The 22,141-nt window shown below is 39.3% G+C and overlaps 1 protein-coding gene across 2 annotated transcripts; it reads right to left on the bottom strand.

Annotated features, from left to right (window-relative positions):
- Positions 1 to 383: 383 nt before the first annotated feature.
- entpd1 (ectonucleoside triphosphate diphosphohydrolase 1) lies at positions 384 to 21,760 on the bottom strand. Of its 2 annotated transcripts, none has more exons than XM_063482816.1 (10): positions 21,553 to 21,760; positions 10,312 to 10,439; positions 9,805 to 9,922; positions 6,294 to 6,444; positions 5,793 to 5,952; positions 5,470 to 5,673; positions 5,049 to 5,306; positions 3,175 to 3,288; positions 2,899 to 3,036; positions 384 to 593 (listed from the first exon to the last, which is right to left on the bottom strand). In XM_063482816.1, the coding sequence occupies exons 1-10, from the start codon at positions 21,566 to 21,568 to the stop codon at positions 384 to 386; spliced, it is 1,497 nt and encodes a 498-aa protein (XP_063338886.1). In that variant the 5' UTR covers positions 21,569 to 21,760. The 2 variants fall into 2 exon arrangements, with proteins under 2 accessions (XP_063338886.1, XP_063338887.1); XM_063482817.1 differs by lacking the exon at positions 21,553 to 21,760 and adding an exon at positions 11,480 to 11,594.
- Positions 21,761 to 22,141: the final 381 nt, after the last annotated feature.

Raw genomic sequence — 22,141 nt, forward strand, 5'->3', positions numbered from 1 at the left:
GGCTTAAGAAAAAAAAAAAAAAAAAAAAATCCTCTTAAATGGCGAGGTACAAAGACTGAACTGAAAATAAGTGAAAAAGCAGCCAATGTCTAAAAAAGTATTGTGAAAGACCTTCGGGAAGTCTAGAGAACTATTGCTCAAGAGAGCTTAAAAATAATACTTGTTTGTGTAGTTTCTCAGTCATCGAGGTTATGGTTGTCTATGGAGCTTGGAAAGAAAAGAGCCTGGACTTCTTTAACTATCTTGAAGACGGTTCACCTCTTGCTGCTTAGACTACAAGTACGTGAGGCTCCTTGAAAGGAAAATATAAATAGATGAGGGGTGACTCGAGATTTTTGCACATAACTGTACATGCATACATACATACATACGTTTCAAAGTGTTTATACAATTTGTGTTTTCTTGGAGCAACGGGGCCAGAATATGCGGAGGGCGACAAGTAAGAGGAGGCCGATGAGTAGTATTATCATGATGGTTACTATGGAGACGTAGCCGGCATGGGGTAGAGGGGGTGAGTCAGGAGCCTCAGCTGGGATCATGTTGGTGAGATTCAACATGTAACCCAGAGTCCAGCCTGCATCACTGCCTTTTATCTGGAAACAAAGAAGAAGGGAAGCGATCGCATTAAACATGAACTGTTGACAAATTCAAATTAAAAAATTTAAAAATCAGTTGTCTTAAAAAGCCTTGCTACTACTAGAAGATCTTCAGTATGCCAAAGCACTGATTAATGTGCCAGTCCAAACTCTCCTTTAAGTGTTCAACCCACACAGTAGGGATCAAGAGTTCAGGTTTTTCCTTTAATTTGTCACCAGTCAGTATAGTGAGGTTAACCTGATGTAGCGGCTTATAGTGAAATGCCTTCCTTAGGGTATTATGGGTAATTTCACTCGCACAGCATATGCTTGCTAATTGTAAAAAAAGAAATTCAAAAAGTAAACATCGAAATTCTTACACGAGATGTTAATTAGAACTGGTTTGCACAGTCTGAAACAGCTGCTGGTCTACCCTTCGCTAACTGGGCCCCCCATCTAGCTACAGTATCATCCAGTACCTGTAATAGGCCTCACATTGAGGGGTTCAAAGAACACCAGCAGTTCCAATCAGCATTATTGTGAATCAACGTTTGATGTTAATCCTTTGTTTTTCAAGTACTCAGCCGTGTTATTTATTCATTTTTTAAATAAATGATTATGATATTTGATCACACAGAATCCAATTTGTGTGCATGTCTGTGTAGAATTTTAGCAGAGTAATAATTGTCAGAGTTTACAACAAGGAAGTAGACTGGCTGCATTCTTGCTTTTTTGTTTTTTGCCACCTAGTCTTTCTGGAGTAATGTACAAAGTAACACCCAAACTAATCTTGTTGTATTGCATGTAGGTTGAACTGGTTTGAGTTTTTCTTGTTATGGTGTGATTTATGTCCTTTTATGACTGCATTTTAAGTCTCTAGAACAGAGCAATACATTTCTTATCTGCTCACTACTTTTTTCTAATCAAGGCTTCTTGGAAAGAGTTAAGCATTCTCGTATGTAATATAATTTAACTTTTATGCTTTACTCAGAGGATGTAACCACTGATAATGTTAAAATCTTGCCAACTTGGCTGCGAGAGAAGGAGGGTGAGTGGCTTACATCTAGATCCACACCCATTATCAACATACCTGACTAAATACATGATGAGTTTTTAAATCATGATTTCATTTATTTATGGAAAAAAAAGCTAGCTAAACCTATCCTTGCCATGCAAACCCGAAAAAAAGTAATTGCCCCTTAAACCTGCTGTAAGAACTGGTTTTGCTGCCCTTTGCAGCAAAAACTGTAATCAAGCATTTCCTAACTGTGACAAATATGCAAAAAAACCAAAACCAAAAACAAGAAGTTGTTGTTTACTGCCTGCTTTTTCACAGCACTGCGCGGTAGAAGAAGTAGGTGTGAATTAATGCAAAGTTTAGTCCTCTAGATTGTATAGTATATTACAGCATCTTTTAACATGGTGTGAAATCCTGATCCCTGATCCTGATCATTGTTTGTATGGCTTTCTTGATGACAGCATGTGTGTGTGTGCAGCTGACTGAGGAGGTGGTTGCTGAATATTCCTCTGAAGTGTAAAATCTTTGCCGTGTTTCATATAAAAAAGGAATTGCAGTCTGTTTCCTGGCTGCTTGATTAGGTTACGTGCAATATTCTGCGTAGTCTATTTTCCTAGTGTGTTCTGTGAGGAGATAACTGAGAGTCTCGTGTTAATCTGAAACCTAAACTGAAGACTGACTTTGCGCTTTACCTCAGATGAGAAGAGCTTTGCTGCTGTATAATTCACGGGCTGTTGCTACCTACTTTTTGAATCACTTTTAAGGTGGTGGTAGAGAGTGGTTCTGTTGTTTTGAGGGGTTTTATGTCCTCTGTGCTTTGCTTTTTACTTTCTTGTTCGAACAGCAGAGCTTTTTGTTTCTGCAAACTGCAAGCATATTAGATCTAGCCGGAATAGATTAGTGTTGTCTGATAAGGGTGCTATGAAATTCTTAAGTAAGCCAGAGCTTAGTTAGCTCTTTGTCAGCATAAAACTTGTGCCCAGTATTTATACCAATGCTTGTTAAAGCTGGCCTCCCAAAGGACAGCTGAATGCCCAAACTGGCAGAGAGGATTACAGTTAGTCCAAGTTAAATGTAATCCTAAAATTTTTAAACCACCTTTTACACAATTGAGGTTTTTCCACACCTCTCACTTTCCAACAGAGACTTAAATGTGTCCAAAAAGATGGATGTTACAGTAGGTATTTGTTTATACATGCACTCACACACACTAGCACAACGTCAGGGTCAGTATGACCTATCAGGTGTGGATGTACCTCAGGGATCTTTGAGAGACAGGAAAAAGCTGGACAGTGATCTACTGACCTTCTTGATGAATTTTATGTTTGAGTAAGTCTCTGCAGTGAAATTGTATCCTTCTGTCAACAGGGTGAGGATGTAGGTGCCCGAGAAGCAGTACTCAGCCAGATACTTTACGTTTACTGTAGGATGCTGCCTCTTTATCTGTGCAGGAAGTTCAAACGCAATGATACAATCAGTGTACATTACAGGCAGGCTGAAGGACATAGATAAGACACAGAAGGGGGTGACTATGACAGAACATTTTTTATGTGTATAACCAATGTATACATTTTCTCTGACCTTATCCCAAGAGGTAGCACAGTACTGGCTTAGCTTTTCCTTCACAGTTTCAAGGGGCATGGATGTATCAGTCAAATTGAGGAAGTTCATCACAAAGTAGTAAGCAGAGAACGCCTAAAATGAAAGATGAAAAGAGGAAGCGATGAGACAGGAGGAAATCAGCATATCTCTAGAAAGTGAAGTAATCAATTTATAAATACTACGGAAATTTGTTGAAATCATTATATCATAATCATAACAACTGTCACGTAAACCACTAAAACTTTTTTCCCCTAAATATTTTAGAATAAGATATCGGCTAATTACCCCCTTCATTACAACTGCAAGGGGGTGATTTTTTTAAAATAAATTAAAATTTTGTTGTTTTGATTATTGGGGGTGTGGCTTATTATGACTGAGAGGTGGATCCTAACACAGGTGGCTGTAGCCGATAGCTGTGTGCCAGGTTTCAACATGGCAGATTTACCACATGTACTGCACTGTCTGGGCATCTTAACCATGTTGCGGGGGTCTGTTGCAGTTATACTATAAGAAATATGGCTAGCTGTGTGATTAAGGTGGCAACAACCGTCAAATTAGTCTTTGCTAATTAAAAAAATTAGTCTGTGGTAGATACAATATTCAGTAGTACTGCAATGATTTAGTTTATATTGGGGGGGTTTAGAAGGGAAACATGCACGTTTTCTATATTATCACTACAACCTAAGTATACTGTCTCTTCAGACTGATTATTGTATCAGTTAATGTTACAAAGGTTTATTTTCTTATTCAGATCAGGAAGGTGAGGAAACACGAGCCCTTTTTGCTGAGGCGTTCCACAATTAAAATGGCCAGTCACATTAAAAACAGAAGTAACTCAATAAACTGCTACTTCGAGGATTGCAGAATTGATTATACTGTATGTTGTGTAACCCCTGTGCACGCCCAAACAACACAAGTGCTCTGTGCTTCCCACAGATAGATTCTGACTCAATAATTCCAGTTGATCCTTTACTTTGTGATACAGAGAGTTCACACTTCTCACAGAATCGGAATCAGATGGGGTTGCTCAAGGGGTAGGGTAGAAAACAGCATAGAGAGGGAACTTCGAATCAGCATCTGTTGGATGTATTCAGGTCATAATTTTTCTGCTTAATTTTCATTCAGGCTTTTATAACATTACTGAAATATTTCCATTTGTTTTCTTACTGGTCTTCTGTTTTTTTTTCTAGCAAATTTGCACACACAGTGAATAAAAGCAAATTAGGAAGCCATGTACAGTTATAGATAGTCCACATGAAATAACTGCATTATTTTTGTATGAAATTTCTTCCACATTGGATGCAAAATGAGTGCCCAAAATGTGTGCACTTGTGTGCATACATGTGGCTGTTCACGAACAAGTCTCATGCTATGGATGAACTCCAACCCCATGATCATAGCCTGCATCTGCTGATAGTAGTCTATGTTTTGTTGTGCAGCCTTGTAATCTGCGAGTTGTGGTTAGAGTGGTTAGAGCTCACAGGGGATCTTCAGAGCAGACGTGGGCAGTATAAAAGATGGACATAGCTTCTTGGACTGAAAAATTAAGCAAATGAAAAAGTGCCTTAAAGCTCTATTCTGTCTGAAGGCAATAGACTTTAGGCACCGTAGGATTCTTTCTGTCTTGACTTAAATAAACACTCTCTTGATGAGTTTATGTCCTCAGTCACTCCTTTTGGGTCAATAAAAGTGAGGATAGTCGGGCAGTAAATTAAACTTGAATGGGGTCATTCTCACAGATGTGGCAAAAAATGAATGAATAAATGCATGAATGCTAAAATGAGTCACCGGATATACTTGGATGACTGTTTATAAACCAGGTTAAATCTACACATGGAGAAACACTCACTTACCCCGAATGGCCCCTGCAAAAGAGGCTGGAAGACCCCATTGAAAGAGCATCGGCTGTATTTGCAGGAAATAAAGTTAAATACACTTTTGACAGCTTTCTGGCATTCTTGGAAGTTTCCCTTCCCAATGTGATCAAATTTTTCTGGAGCTTCCTGAGGTTTCCTGCCTGACACACAGGGGCTGTCATAAAGGACGGAGTAGTTCTTTGTCTCATTGTAGCCCGAGTGGAAACAAGGATCCGATACTGTTGTTGCACCTGACTAGGAGAGAGAGTGAGATAGTGAGGTGCAACAGACGGAGAACAATGAAGCCTAAGTACTTTTGCACATTTAAGAACATTATGGCTCTCTAAGATAACATCCCATATTTGATTAGTTTGAACAGTTCATGCACAAAACACAGGAACCAAGGTCAGAAGTTTACCTGAGTGTGAGTTGCCAGCACCATTTTTAACGCTTGGTCTTTTCCGTAGCACAGAAAGCTGTGAGTGTACAGGTTATAATCATTTCCATAGAGTCGGAAGTTGACAGAGTTGATGGGTGACTCTGAGCCGTCAAAATCATCGGATATAAAGCTAATTTGAGTAGACGCCCCGCCAAGGTCAAGAGCGCCTGTTGTTTTCAAGCCCTGCAGAAGAGGTAAAATAACACTCGGTCAGTGCAGAACCGGGAGTACTGGCACACACAAAGTACGTCTCAGTGTGGACAAATGTGCACGGACCTGTATGTTGATGTGCACATACTGACCTGTTTGAGACGATCATCCAAGTAGTTGACTGTGACCCACCCGAAGGCACCCTCTTCCTGCCCACTGAGGATTCTTGCTCCCTGATAGGAGAAGGGGGAGTTCACCAGGGCTTTCTCCACAGCCTGAAATACGTTCTTTGATGCTGAGTTATCCACAATACTGCAGGCACACATGGCACAAATGTATGTGTGAGTCACGTCCACAAGTCAGATCAATACAGCAGCCCATAAATAATATATACATTGTATTGTGCATAATGGCTTTGACAGTAACCTATTCACTGTCCTGGCAGTTCGTGTGGAGATAAATGACAGAATGTGCAAATGCGAATGGTTACAGAAAATAGCACTGTTTGCACTGCCAATACAAACACAGCTTCAGATTTTAGACAGGGGATAAGCTAAACAGTGTCAGCATGAAAAGCTGTTCACTGTGGGTGTTTTTAAAAAACATTCTTTTCTAGGTTTTATCATGAAAATGTCTAAGCTTGTGCGACATACTCCAGCAGCCTCATTCCTGCTGTGGCTCCCAGATAGAGTGGGGTCTCGTGAGCTCTTTCTTTGGGGACAGTCCCCTCAGCCTCCCCCATGCACTCTTTCAGAGACTCTCCTGCTTTCCATGGTTCAGACGCATAGCTGGAAATACCTTTACCTGTTAGAACAAAAAGTCAGGAGGGTTACTGGGCAGAAATTTAGTAACAGTAAAGCACAGTGAGAGCCTTGTCTTTACAGCTACCCTTCTTGAAAATTCACTCATCTGTAAAATTTCAGGAACTGTTCTGTATTTCAGAAGGGGAAGGGCCAGGTAAAGATGTTATTGAGGTTAAATGAACTTATAGAATAAATTGCCTAATACTAGGCAAAGATGCAGCCAGGAGTGCCTTACTAGTTTCAGTTCAAAATATAACACAGGTTTGGGTATTTACATGTATATCATGTATCTAATTAATAGCATTATTGGGGATAAATGACTTATTTGTTAATGACAACAGTTGAATTAAATTATATATACCACGCTTAAATTTTTATGCTTTTTCTGTGTTTATTTGGTACGATACAGTATCTATATTTGACTTAAAGTTGGGAAGCTGTAGGGAAACACCCAGTTTCGCATTCTCTAAATGTCCTTGGGCACTTTTAAGGCTTACCAATAAACATACAATAGCTCCTTTGTTTAGTCCACATAAAAACAAAAATGCCATTCTGCAGTTTTGCAGGTGCCAGACATGCCTTTTTTGCCTGTGAATTGACTTCCTACAGTCTTGTCATCACCATGAGATTGTGTTGGTAATAAGCCATTGTTTTTCAATTGTCTGTCATTGCTTTTACAAAATAACTACGTCTAGATTCTCTGGAACCAAAACAAAAACACAGATAAAGATTTTTCAGACAACAGAGAGTACAGTTACTAATCGGATGTGAAGGGATTAGGAATACATGTGTAATTGTTTTTATTCTGTTAAAATGATTAATTGGCTTACTGAATACATAGCTACCACAGTATTACCAACATACAACAAAACATTAAGCCAAAAACACATCTAGCTCTGTGTATAGCAGTATATTCTTTTGCTCTAGCATAACTTGCTATTTTAAGCTTTCACAAAACAGGCATAGCATTAGTTCAGACAGGCCCCGAAGTTAAGTTCAACTGATCTTCATGCCAACCCACTTCAACTAATACCCTCCTACACACCTACAGTGGCTTGCAAAAGTATTCGGCCCCCTTGAACTTTCCCACATTTTGTCACATTACAGCCACAAACATGAATCAATTTTATTGGAATTCCACGTGAAAGACCAATACAAAGTGGTGTACACGTGAGAAGTGGAACGAAAATCATACATGATTCCAAACATTTTTTACAAATAAATAACTGAAAAGTGGGGTGTGCGTAATTATTCAGCCCCCTTTGGTCTGAATGCAGTCAGTTGCCCATAGACATTGCCTGATGAGTGCTAATGACTAAATAGAGTGCACCTGTGTGTAATCTAATGTCAGTACTAATACAGCTGCTCTGTGACGGCCTCAGAGGTTGTCTAAGAGAATATTGGGAGCAACAACACCATGAAGTCCAAAGAACACACCAGACAGGTCAGGGATAAAGTTATTGAGAAATTTAAAGCAGGCTTAGGCTACAAAAAGATTTCCCAAGCCTTGAACATCCCACGGAGCACTGTTCAAGCGATCATTCAGAAATGGAAGGAGTATGGCACAACTGTAAACCTACCAAGACAAGGCCGTTCCACCTAAACTCACAGGCCGAACAAGGAGAGCGCTGATCAGAAATGCAGCCAAGAGGCCCATGGTGACTCTGGACGAGCTGCAGAGATCTACAGCTCAGGTGGGGGAATCTGTCCATAGGACAACTATTAGTCGTGCACTGCACAAAGTTGGCCTTTATGGAAGAGTGGCAAGAAGAAAGCCATTGTTAACAGAAAACCATAAGAAGTCCCGTTTGCAGTTTGCCACAAGCCATGTGGGGGACACAGCAAACATGTGGAAGAAGGTGCTCTGGTCAGATGAGACCAAAATGGAACTTTTTGGCCAAAATGCAAAACGCTATGTGTGGCGGAAAACTAACACTGCACATCACTCTGAACACACCATCCCCACTGTCAAATATGGTGGTGGCAGCATCACGCTCTGGGGGTGCTTCTCTTCAGCAGGGACAGGGAAGCTGGTCAGAGTTGATGGGAAGATGGATGGAGCCAAATACAGGGCAATCTTGGAAGAAAACCTCTTGGAGTCTGCAAAAGACTTGAGACTGGGGCGGAGGTTCACCTTCCAGCGGGACAACGACCCTAAACATAAAGCCAGGGCAACAATGGAATGGTTTAAAACAAAACATATCCATGTGTTAGAATGGCCCAGTCAAAGTCCAGATCTAAATCCAATCGAGAATCTGTGGCAAGATCTGAAAACTGCTGTTCACAAACGCTGTCCATCTAATCTGACTGAGCTGGAGCTGTTTTGCAAAGAAGAATGGGCAAGAATTTCAGTCTGTAGATGTGCAAAGCTGGTAGAGACATACCCTAAAAGACTGGCAGCTGTAATTGCAGCAAAAGGTGGTTCTACAAAGTATTGACTCAGGGGGCTGAATAATTACGCACACCCCACTTTTCAGTTATTTATTTGTAAAAAAATGTTTGGAATCATGTATGATTTTCATTCCACTTCTCACGTGTACACCACTTTGTATTGGTCTTTCACGTGGAATTCCAATAAAATTGATTCATGTTTGTGGCTGTAATGTGACAAAATGTGGAAAAGTTCAAGGGGTCCGAATACTTTTGCAAGCCACTGTATGTGACAAATCATAAATCATAAACGGTGTGCCATTCAGGTTGCTTAATCTGCCTACAGTTGGTGTGTATCTCCAAGCCACTTTGCAACCCACCTACACTCCAGCTTCTCATTTTCAGGCAGTGTCTGAATTGATTAGTGCGTTATCTCTTGTCTTTTTTTTTTTTTTTTCCCATAGTGGTCCTGGGAAGTTGAACAAAATCCATTTATAGACTTAACACAACATTTGAAACAATGGCTGACTCGGTAAGGTGTTGCCCAGTGCCATTTGTCATTTAATATGAAATTCAATGTGGAGGCTTTTTAATGAACCATCAGATGTGTACTCAATAATGCTAATGAATAATTAGTAAGTGGCTATGCTAATCCACCAAGTCTCTAGATGTAAATTTTGATCAGTCTTTGGCTTCAGATGCCCTGCAGTTCTCTTTAAAAGAGCATAAGATTTCAAACTGAATGAAGAGAAAATGAGTCATCTTGGACTTAAGGAAAATAGTATAATACAATTATACTTAATTGCAGCTTTTTAGAAGGAATCATTATTAAACAGGAATATATCATTGATGACCAAATTTACACACACACATACACAAATACTAATAGCTATATCAGTAAATATGCAGATTCATATTCAATTTCCTACATATTAATGCATATATGTAAGTTTGCACTGTCATATGAGAGTATTTGTGCAACATACTGTACCTTTGACTTTGCAGGAGTGTGTCTGTTCAACTCTGCCAGTGTTGTTATCCTTCTCTGCTGGCCACTGATAAATATAAAGAGCTGTGTGGGAAGATCCAGCGTCCAGCACAATCCCATACTGGAGGAGGAGCAGAAAAATAACGAATTCTAGTTAATTAGTTACATGCAAACATTTAACATCAGGGTAATGATTGTATAAACTACATGTTGCCAAAACTGTGGCTCCAATCCATGTGAATTAGGATTACAGTACTTTATAAAAACTAGACCATGCTTTCAGCTGTGAGACTCAAACCTGGGTCTGCAACTGTAACTAAAGAGATGATTTAATGTTATTGTTGATATCCGCTGGCCATATTTGGTGGTGGATTTGTAAAGCCGGTTGTACAAGCTGAGGTCATATTCTGACAAGATGCCTTATTTGGCTTGTGGACTTTGGCTTGAGATTCTCGTGTAACACATTTGGCTCCCACACAGGGAACAGGTCACAGCATTTCAGTACTTTACCTTGTACTTTTGGGGGACAGGTTTGTTCTGCAAAACTGTCACCGTCACCAGGGCAACAATCGCTATGACACCAATCACAATGATGATGATGGTCACAGGCGTAGGCCAGGGGTTCTTCTCTTTCATCTCTGAGAGCGTGGGTGGAGAGACAGACAGAGACAGGAAGGAGAGGAGAGGCCAGAGGGTTAAAAGGGGAAGATGGGGACACACTGTTAAATAGGTATGTGTTTAGCCACTCTTGGTTCCAGATGTGGTGTATGTCACAGCATGTGTGTGCTTGGATGTTGGAGAGAAACTGTGTTGGAAAGAGCGTTTAATTGTTTTGTTGTGTTTTGTAACCAAGGGCTTTCTGATTTGGGGTGTGCAAATTGTTGCCAGACTGTTCATTGATTTTAGGGGGAGTTGTTATTTCAGCCACAGCACATTAGAGAGGGTATCTCACTGGCGTATTTAACATGGGCTGAAAGATCAGATTTCCGCTTTGGAAAGCACTTAAAGAGAACTCTTATTGTGGAAATACTTGAACTGTTTATACAACACAGAAGGACAATTGGATATAATCAAAAAGACAACTCTACCAAAGAAAGGCTGACCTATTAATTCAATAGCTATAGTCCCACAAGAGTGTACGAAAACAGTGATTAAAGATTTCAACATGTGCTAGTTATTATTTTGATATCAAATATTACTTTTTGGGTATTCATTCCTCTTGAAGTACTCTGAAGTATAGAGCTATCACAATTGCTCTAATGGGATAAAGTCAAGATGCTATAGCAGATAATATGCACTTTTAAGTGCACAGTTTCAAAAACAGACAAAAAAGGGTAAAAAAGGCTGTCTGTAGTCACAAAGCTACTGTAATGGAAAATTGATGAATAAGATACCAGTATGAAAGCAAGCCCACATATACAAGCACACGCATGGTTGTTTGATTATTGCCAGGGCAAACGAACTGACAGATACTGTCGAGGCGCGCACGACAGCTGGCAAAGCAGAAACTGACCTACCTGCAGAGTACAGGACAAAACAGTTTTTCTGCCTACTTCACCAACAGTACCTGCAGCACCGATAGTTAAGCTCACCTCAGTCTACTGTGAGAAAACGCACTGAAAGACTGAAAGTTAAAGCACATTAAACCCAGAGGCGCACAGCGAGCGAGAGCACTTACCTCTGTTGTGTACTTCAGACGGGGAAGGGACAGAGACAGATAGTGAAAGGGAGAAAAAGAGAGGGGGAGGGTATGTGAGAGAGGGAGAGAGGGTGGAAGTTGAAGGAAAAGAAAATATGGGCTGGACGGGGAGAGGAGAGAATGGACAGAGGAAGGTAGCCGGGTGATAAGATGAGGAGAGGTTTTTCCGTCGTGGCCGGATACGGATTAGAACAGAGCTGTATGTGTGTGCGTGTGTGTGTTTGCGTTGTAGCAGCTTTAAAGCACTCAGTTTCCTCCCCAAGCTGGGACAGCAGAGCTGGTCGCTATGGAGATGCAACTAAAGCGTGTTTGTGCGTATGTCGGCGCGTTCTCGTGTGTGCATGTGAACCCCTTAAAAGGGACTCTCTCTATGGGAGCTAATGAGAGTCACTCTGCCCAGCACTACTCTTTCTACCCTCTGTTCATTCTGTGGGATGTGTATGAGGGAGGAGGGAAGTGGGGACTCCCTTGTTTGACTGTTTCTTATTATTGGAGACTGTGATGTCATCTCAGTGACGGATCGGAATTCCCTTCTTTTCTCTAAGGCTGTGTGTGTATGTCTGCGTGTAGGGTGTGTGTAGAAGAATGGAGGTTGTTGAAGAGTTTGTGTGTGTGTGTGTATATACCCCTGAACATGACCTGCCTGCAGATTTGTTGATCCATTCACAGATGGTTTCTGTCATTTGTTTTCCTCTCTTGCAACACACATGCACATACATAATCAAACATACACTAGAGAATGATTGCCAACCTTCCTAACTTCAGACAGCTGTATAATTCAAGCCTTCCCACAATAATACATTACATACACACTCCTGTAATAAATATCCTGTAATTGTTTCAACATGTCACTTCCAAGAAATGGCGTTTAAAAGCATTTCCTGTACACCCATTGAAGCAGACTATCCATTTCTAACATTTGACACAGGTGATTTTAAGAAATCCAACTTTTAGAGTTACTTAAATACTGTAACGGAGTGTAAAAATACATTTGTCATGTGGGTCTCACAAATATGCTGGCTCCCTAAATCATCGCTTGATTGTCAAAACTTAAAGCATCCTTGCTCTGGAATAATGGTAACAATAAAACAAATTAAACGCCCACTAAATTAAAATAAGCAACTTAGATGCTTGAAAAATAAATGTCCAAATGGAGATATTTCAAAGCTTGCAAGTTCCTTGTATTTTCACTCTCAGCTCTGTACATAGTATAACCCACTATAGACTTGTAAAAGTGCATTATGTTAAAACAGTGATAAAGCATTACTGCAACAGACTGACGAAAGGTCAGCTGGGATAGGCTCTAGGCGCCTAAGACCCTGAATTCGGAGAAGTGGAAGTGTACGGATGAATGCATAGGTATTGTTTTAAAGCCTGTTTCCTGTAGCTTTTGATACAGCTTGATGGATATTTCCTCTCTAACAATGGCTACATGGTGGAAGTTGGAAGAGCAAGAGCCAGTAGCACCCTATTCGAAATGATGTTTCCCAAACTTTTTTAAGCCTGTACTTTTAAAAGTTGCACATAATTACACTATTTTAATGTATACATCTCAATTTATTTTTGAACTCTTGCTTTTAAGGCAGTTCGTGAGTTTGTGATTAACAAAGGGTAGATCTGAATCAGAAACTGAGGACACTGCAAGTTCATATGGTAGGGACTTGTCTATCAAAAGTCATCCCATAAAGCAAACCAAGCTTTATTGTCTGTTTGACACTAATGGGGGACCATGATTTACAAAATGTATAACATCCTGTGTAAAGAAGAGTTATGGCTAGTGGTCATAACCATAAACTAATAAGGAAAATGTTTACTGAGCCAATGAATCAAGTGAGAACTAGGGAATCAGACATTCCTTTGTATCCAGAGGAGTCTTCCTTGAGCAGTGTGAGGTTAATCCAGAAAAAAAAATTCTGAATATTCAGCATTCATTTTGAATTAGATGTAGGTGACTATTTTTAAAATGAAACAATAAAATGTTTATCTGTTGCTACAAGGTGCCACCAACAACAGTGTTATAGTCAGTACTGGGGAATAACGGAATACATGTACCGGCATATGTACGTATTTAAAATACAAAATATGAGTAACTTTATTTCATTACAGTTACCATTTAAATGATGTGATGAAGTTATAATTAGAATATAGTTATTTTGTTGAAATAAATGGATTACAAGGCAGTCATTTCCTGTTTCATATGTTAGGCTATCCCCTCCCTAATTTTGGTAATTAAATGCATTGCTGGAAACCCAAACAAAAAACGCAATAAGAGGCTCTAATGTAAGCGTTGGTGGCATCAGTTACACAGTGGACCCATTAGGATGCTCCTCTACAGTAAATATATTATCTATTCAGGGAGATTTGGGCTTAACATCCAATTGGTGGAGAAAAACAAACAAGAATTTACAGGATGTGATTGCTACATTCATGTAGTTGTAAAAAGCAGAACAATATATTAAGAAATCCAAAGTATTCAGAATACGTTACTCACATTGAGTAACTTAACAGAATACGTTACAAACTACATTTTGGGGCATGTATTTTGTAATCTGTAGTAAAAGTAACCTTCCCAACACTGGTTATAGTGAAATAATAGCGACACAGCAATGTATACAGCGGTTCATAGCATTTTATGGCCTGCAAACCACGTCTGGCCATTTGGTTCAAATAACCTACTTACATTTGAATCCTAAACATTATGCAGTTTAGCCCATTTTGGTCACCAGACACTCTTTAATAAATTACCTATCAGAGAATGGCGGCTTACTGTTTTTGTTTTTTGTGTGTGGGTTTTTTTTTGTAGGACTGCTAAAATAGCCCCAGAATTGTTTTTCTTTTATTTACTTACGTGTCTGCAAGCATATGCACATGAAATTCAAGATGTTGACTGATGCAGAGCTGGAACGGACACCTGAACCTTTGGCAGCAAAGCTGCAGAATCAACAATGATCTTTTTTTTTTTTTTTTAAACCAAGCTTTACACAGGAATCGAGTAGTCAAGACCAGCTTTGGATTTCCGACAAAATCGCAAAAAACAGTTAGTTATTATCTTTTCAGGATTTTATGAAAGAGTGTTTGGTGGACTCTGCCGTGCTAATGTGCCTTGAGGGGTAAAAAAAAAAAAAAAAAAAGAATTTGACAACGTGCCACCATCAAGCGACCCTCAACAAGATGGATTGAAGACACTCCAAAAAATCTGGAGCTTTGGTTGGTAAACAAAGCAAACAATTTCGACTTTTTCTTCCTGGCACTGGACAACAGCTGTGACATCTGTGAGTCAAGTTATTCAATCATTCCCAGTTATCCCATATGGAAAAGAAATAGTAAAAACTTATAAAAGGCTTGCATAAGATGTGGCCTACTTCATATAGTGAATCATATAAGGCTTATATGATTTACTCATGAAAGTGGCCACTTTCTCATTACTTTCATATATTATTTTAGTAAGTATCCAAAACATACAAGTTTCATTTATATAATTTTTCAAGGGATCTTATATCTGTTTTCACTCTTGTATGCTTTTCATACAAGTTTCACACAAGACAGATACAAACTTTATAAGATTTATATATATATCTTTTCCATATGGGATTGCACATGGGAAAATGAAAGAATTTGAGATTACAGAAGAATTAAAAACAGTACACTCAATGAAAGGGAATACACCAAGAAGTGATTTGCTCACAGAGGTAAGTGCATGGCTGACACTCGAACTGAAATGGGTCAAAATGCCAGGTGTTGCAACTGATGACCAAATCTGACATAGAAAAATTACGGACTTTTGAAGTAGGTGCAAGATAAAGTTCCTGAAATGAACCCAGAACTGAAATTGGAATTTTTGCTTTTTATTTATGGGAAAATTATTTTCCGACCTCTAAATATCTAGTAACACAGCATAAGTCAGAAGTAAGTACAAAAATAGCCTAGGTAGTGTTCTCCTGTAAAATTGTAAGTAAATGTATAGCATAACTGTTTAATTTCTTAGTTTAAAAATAACTAAAGTAACATATCTTTTTTACTCTTTAGGAACCTGCACTATATTCACTCGTAATAAAATTGAAATTGGAAAAACATTTTCTACCTGGGATGTTGTCACCAGATGCTTTCCATTCACCATTGTGCTTCCTGTCATTTGGAGTTAGTGGGAACTCCAGCAGTTTTCAGTGGAATCGTGTGCTTACTTTTGGGTTGCACATCATCAACTGCTAGTATCTCTGCCTTTGTAGCCTTGATGGTGTGTGTTTTGTCTTAAGTCATGAAACAAGTTAATTTTGTTTTTGGGGTTTTTTGTGCATATTTCCTAAAGCACTGTGCTTTGCCAGGAGTTCCCAACACTGCTCCCTGACACAGTTCTCACTGTTGGACATGTTTGGCCTTGTCTTGTTTGTGTATGCTAGACACCTTTATATCATGTAAAGGTTTTGACCTGTATTATTGTAGATGATATGGCATAAACCTTTTTCACACTGAAGAAGGAAAAAAAGACAGCATTGATACTGAAGTTTCCACATTAGTTAAACTCATCAAAAGCTTATATAATGGCAACTTTCATGGAAAGCCAACCACTAACTCAGCATTCCTGTCTGAACTACATCATTTGAGGCCATTAACTTGCTTCAGAAGAAATATGGACTTAATCAAACTTTTTCTTGAGGGCATGCAGCTGCAGAGGTGCAAGAATGAAGCAACATGTTGACATTTTATACATTTTTGCATGCATGGACAGTCATTACTGTCGAATATATTTAAAATTACTGCAAGATAGCTGCTCATAATGTTGCAGTCGCACTAGAGTAAAAAATAGAGATGCACTAATAAAGCAGCCAAGAACTAGATTTCTCATATTTACAGTGTTATGAGCCATTCTATTTGTGCACACACTTGCAGCCACACACTAACATGTAGTTAGCGTGGATGTTCTTCAGTGTGAGTGAAGATACAGCATTCACCATGGTAAACTGAAGGGGGCACCACCTTGAGACATTTTAAAGAACCTAACAAAAGCAAAGCGGCTAAAGCTAAAGTTATTCAGAGCTTAGAGCTGGCCAAAGGCCGGCAGTTTCAGTATGAGCAAGTGATAGGAGTTACAAGGCAAATTATGGAGACAAGAAGGCAAATAGAAAAGCACAAATGTCCTGTTATCTGCTGAATGTAAGTACGTTACAATTGTTTTATTATATGAATCTATTGCATCAGCTTTTGTTTAATGATGTAAAATATGTCAGGTAAAGGTTTTACTGCAGTTTGGGGGGAATTTTAAAAATTGATTAGTTTCTTTAATCATCTTTTTTTTTTTTGCATTGAATAAAAATTGATTTGTATAATTTGTTGTCAGTTTTAGTTCTTAGAATTGGATCTTGTTCATCTCTAGTAAATTTAGTGTCTCATCCTCCTTGCAGTAATGGGAAAAATTGGTGGTTGCCTGGGTATTTTTCTGAATTTTCTGGCATTTGGTAACCAGTAAGAGCCGACTGACTTCCGGACTGAGTGTGTAATGTCTTTTACCTCTGGGTAACCACTTTCAATCACAAAGCGATCGCACAGGTCAACTCGTAGCAGACCTCTGTCCAAGTAACAGTGGTCCGATTCAGACTTACTGTTGTCACTCTCAGACAGATTATTGAATGTATGCAAATAATAAGCAGACAGACTGACCCAGTTCCCATTTTCACAGCAACCACTTGAAAGGCAAATGGATCATAATTTCATTCCAAATGTCACAATAACTGTGCTTTTGCTGCAGTCTCCAACAACTGCTTTAACTATTCTGACTGTGACATAAATAAAAGAACAAAACTTGGCATCAGTGACTCACTCCGTTAATTACAAGTGACTCCTACTTTATTATCGTACAATATCAAAGTCTAGAAGTGACGTGTAACCAAAGAGTTATAAAGGTGGCAGACAGAACTGAACCTTACCCTGTCTTAAAGTTACTGTCAAGTCTGAGTGTGCAGCAACTTGGAGCAATTTGTCTCAAAGTCCTCCTTTCATTTGCTTTGAGATTAAAGTGGGGGAAGACTGCAACTTTATGTGTAACCACGTAAGAATGGTATAGCTGTTGGCGAACAGGATACCAAAACATGCTGAGACAGAAAATGGGGGTTTACCTGAGCAGAAAATTTGGCAAATGACATCAGAGGAATTCTCTTGCAACATTAACAGGCTTTTACATACGGAAAGAAGGTTTGCTTTTCTGTGTTGTGAGGAACTTTAATGGCACTGAGCCTTCTCGAATCATTAGAAATATAAGCATAGTCTAATCCTTAGTCTAAAACCAAATATTATTTCCAAACATTCCTGTGAACAAACAAAACTCCCCTCACCACGCACAACTGTCTGCCAGATACACACACACACACAGTCTGCTGTTCCCAAGCATACAGATTTGGCAAGCATTTTCCGCAGACACGCCGCCAGTGTTTTCATTTCCGATCCCTTGTAAGCACGATTGTATTGCTGAGGTGTATTGTTCGAACCTCGAAGTCATGACAGAGTGGTGGGAAAAAGATGCCACAAGGGGCCATTGGAAAAGCATAGCATCTGCTATCATTTAGTATATATTCAGAAATCTTTTTTTTTTTGTTAAGATTAAAGCCTTTTTTTTTTATCATGCCCTGAATTTGCTTGAACTTTTACCTTTCAGGATGCAGGCAGTTGAAAGAACAGGGTTTAAAATAACATTTACAGTAACCCCTGCTGCCTAAAGTATGCATGAGTGCTGTTTACATAGACAACATGTGGAGCTTTTATCTATAGAAACAATGTTCAGTAACTGTGGCACATAGAATAACATTAACAACACAAATCCATCCGTACACTCATCCTTCTGTCTCATGGTGATCACTCCCTGCACTTTATGTAGTCCTAAATGTACTTGTGTAAGACTTTAAGAATTTAAACATCATACAAAAAACCAGATACAGATTTGACTTAAATTCACAAAAAAAGGGGGAAAAAAGCACTGAAATACCTCTTCACTGTCAGTATGTTAAAGAGCACTGAGGTTTGTTTGTTTTCTGAATGGTGTGACACAAAAAAAAGTCTCCACCCCTGCTGATGGGAAAATTTGGACTCATGAAACGCCTGTCATAAAGATATGGAGAGGAAGAGAAAGAAAGATAGAGGCACATGACTGAGGTTGTTTTGCATCAGCAGATGCTGAGAGGGCTGTTGCTTTACATTTAGTGATGAGTCAATGGGTGACGCAGCCAGAGATTTGCTCTTGTGGTTTTATAATGACGGGAAGACGAGACAACAACCTGCCTTCAAGGCAGGTCTTAAAATTGTTGTGCTGCTCTGGTGGTTTGGCTTTAATTACTCATAAACATATGTGGACACACGCAGAGTGTCTGAACGTACATCTGTGTGTGTTGCGTAAAGACAGACTCAGCAGAACGTGCCTTAGAGCATAGTAATCTAAGTGTTTGTATCCTCTATTTAACAAAAAATAAATAAATAGATCTGTGGTGGGAAAGTCGTCCAGTTTAAAATGTCTGAAATCTGAATTAGCATGATTGGTCAGTTTAAAAAGAACAGACATAAAAGGAAGTCATCAAATGAGGAAGGTGTATATAAACACATAAATGGAATACTTAAAACTAAAGATTACTACAGGTTCATGATACTAGATATCTGCAGTGGAACAGCTGGAATGTTTTGTTCTCAAGTGTTGTGGAGGAAGCATTTAAAACCTCCTGCCAGAACTACTGAACCAATAAACCAGTTCAGTACCACTAAATTGTACCAAGCTGCTTGTAAGTGCAACCTGATCCTTGCAACCTGATGAAAACAATGTTTTTTTTAATATTAAACTTTTAGAATAATGGATAATGTTAATGTTGTACAGGAGCAAACAGAACTTGTATAGATTCTCAGTCATCTAGGTTGGGGTAATGGAAGAAATTACATTTTTGAAGATATTTCGGCTGTCATTTAAGAGGCTTCTTCACTTCTAAAAACACAGATTGAGTGGGGGTTGTCCTGTTTTTGCAGGTGTTAATGAGGGTAGTTGACCCGTTATTGATTGTTAATGAAAAAAGGCATTGGTCATTACAGTCAGTGGAGGTTAAGGTTGAAACCACTGTGGGAATTTGCCCAGGCCTGTTATTTGGCCCAGTGAGATCTTGTCAACTACAAATTCGTGTATTTGCACTCCCTGTTTGGTCATACACCACTACTGTATTTAATCAATGGTAATTATTAAATCCAGGTTCTTTTTCCCATAGTTTGTTTTTGTCCTCGCTCTGTCTTCTTCTCTCTCCCCTCACTCCCAACCAGCTACAACAGATGGCTGCCTTCCCTGAGGTTTCTTTCTTCCTTCCCACTGTCACCAAGGGGTTCTCTCTGTTATTGTATGATCTTTACGAAATAAAGCACCTTGAGGCAACTGTTGTGAATTTGCACTATATAAATAAAATTAAATTGATTTCAGTGGAGTGCCTCTCCTCCTCATGGACAGGCACATGGCGAAGATTTTCTCACACGCATCACAAGCAGCTATGCGTTGCCAAACAACATCCTTGACTTATTCTATGAATTTTTGTTTCTACATGTTGTGTCCTCATTTGTTGTTCATGTTATAAGGCAGGCAACATCGCCTACTTGGCAGATCTATAAATATATTTTAGACTTGTGAATTGTGAAACAGCTGCTTCCTGTAAAGGGGAACCTCTGGCAACATCATATGATGAGAAATGTGAGGAACCATCCCTGCTTGCCATGGGGAAGTGATCTGTCCTTAGTGCTTAGTCCAGTCTGACCTTGCAGGACAGACTGGTGCTGACCCCGAGCTCAACTGGACCAACATGAGTTTAAGCAGTAAAAATAACTATTGCTGTTTCAGTCCAAACAACCCAGTGAGTAACCAGTAACACAATGGTGTTTTCATGATTGCTCTGTTGCTTTATCTTGACACTTTTAGATAAGCTACAAGTCACCAAACATGCACAAGTGTGACATTTGTACACGTTTGTGGTAATGACTACACGTTCCTGATGCACAAGCAGCCCAACACTAACCCTGGTACGCTGTAAGGACTTTGAAGAGACAAGTCGTCCAAATTGGGAATAAACTAATTTTCTTCCTTACATCTAGTAATATCAAGCTTTTCAGATTGTTTTTATTTTTAAGTGTATATAAAAGTGAATCATTTGTAGTATTCAGAAACACTGACAGTACATGAACCAATTTCCTGAGAATATGAGGAAGGTGGAAGGCATTTGACACCAACACTGACTTAACTGGATTTTTCAAACATTTTTAAATTCAATTATTGCAATAGTAACAATTAAAAAAAAAAAAAAAAAAAAAAAAAAAAGAGGACTAGGCTATCCCAAATACTAAAAATGAAAAACTCACCACCACAAATGTAGTTTTACTTCTTTAAATTTGCAGTGCTCACATCATTCTCTAAATGACTAAAGAATAAGGAGAATAGAAACCGGAAGATAAGCTGAAAAATGTTCTCTAATTCAGAGACAGCTTAAACTAAACTCATTAATTACTTTTGACTCAGTTAAAAGCTGTACCCTTACCCCCCTTCACAGTGATAGAATAATCAGGCAATTATCAGTACAAATACCCATAATAGTTTAACAGTCAAACTGATTAGATTAGCTGGATTCAGTTAATATGATAAAAATAGGGCTAAATAAAAAGGACTTTGTCTGATAAACTCTAATTAACCTTTCTTAATCATGGGAGTAGCTCTGTGTACGTGTGCCACTGTGTTTGTCAGCAGCTACACATGGCCCATCAGTATCCCACTGACTCACATATGTTGAACGCACATGAGACATCTGGTTATGCCGTCTGTACACACGGTCTAACACATGCTGTGGAAAAGTGATCGACCTGCCTCCATGCACTGCTACACAGCTGCTACATGTAGTAAGGCAAGTCACACAGTTGGAAGAGAACATGCACTCACTTGATGTTTAACATCTATTGAAAAGACTGCTGCAACATCCTACTGCTGGATACACTGGCAAGGATTTCCTACTTTTGTGCGTGCATTTGTGTGTGTGTACCAGTCAAAGCAGTACACCTACCTCTTTGTGCAGACATGGGTTCTTTCTCAGCAGCCACACAATGCTCTTTCTATTCTTTGCCCCTCTCTTTCCTCTCTGTCTCCCCCTTCCTCTCACTCTTTCTCTCTAACCCTCTGTCTTCCACACACACTCTGTTTCCCCCTCTCTCTCTCTCTCTCTCTCTTGCTCGCTCGCTCTCTCTCTCTGTGTGGTAGCACAGCTCTCAGCTCAGTCTGTTTTCAGCACCTCCTTTCACATACACTCGCTTTATTAGGAGAAGCAGAGCTTCTCTCCTCCCTCTTAACCCACTCCCCTCCTTCACAGGCGCCTTTAGCTTGCCTTCTGTTTGTCCCCTTTCTTTTACTGTCTTCCTCCCCATCGATGTTATTGTCTTTGTCATTTTTCCTCAGTGTGTGTGTGTGTGTGTGTGTGTGTGTGTGTGTGTGTGTGTGTGTGTGTGTGTGTGTGTGTGTGTGTGGTTACTTATATTCTGCCTCTCTTTTTTAATCTCTTCCACTTCTCTAGCGCTCTTGCTCTCTTACACTGGTGCCTTTTTAAAATCATTTTCCTTCTCCCTCTAATTCTTTGTCATTGTCTCTGTCTTGTAGAA

The sequence above is a fragment of the Pelmatolapia mariae genome, linkage group LG8 (genome assembly GCF_036321145.2).
Source record: "Pelmatolapia mariae isolate MD_Pm_ZW linkage group LG8, Pm_UMD_F_2, whole genome shotgun sequence".
In the NCBI taxonomy this organism is placed as follows: domain Eukaryota; kingdom Metazoa; phylum Chordata; class Actinopteri; order Cichliformes; family Cichlidae; genus Pelmatolapia; species Pelmatolapia mariae.

What these genes read in the sequence shown, in the direction of transcription:
- entpd1 (XM_063482816.1), bottom strand. An exon ending in TGGATGATCGTCTCAAACAG is followed by an intron (nt 5,674 to 5,792) that starts GTCAGTATGTGC and finishes CCTCTTCTGCAG; the next exon opens with GGCTTGAAAACAACAGGCGC. An exon ending in TGCTGGCAACTCACACTCAG is followed by an intron (nt 5,307 to 5,469) that starts GTAAACTTCTGA and finishes TCTCTCTCCTAG; the next exon opens with TCAGGTGCAACAACAGTATC.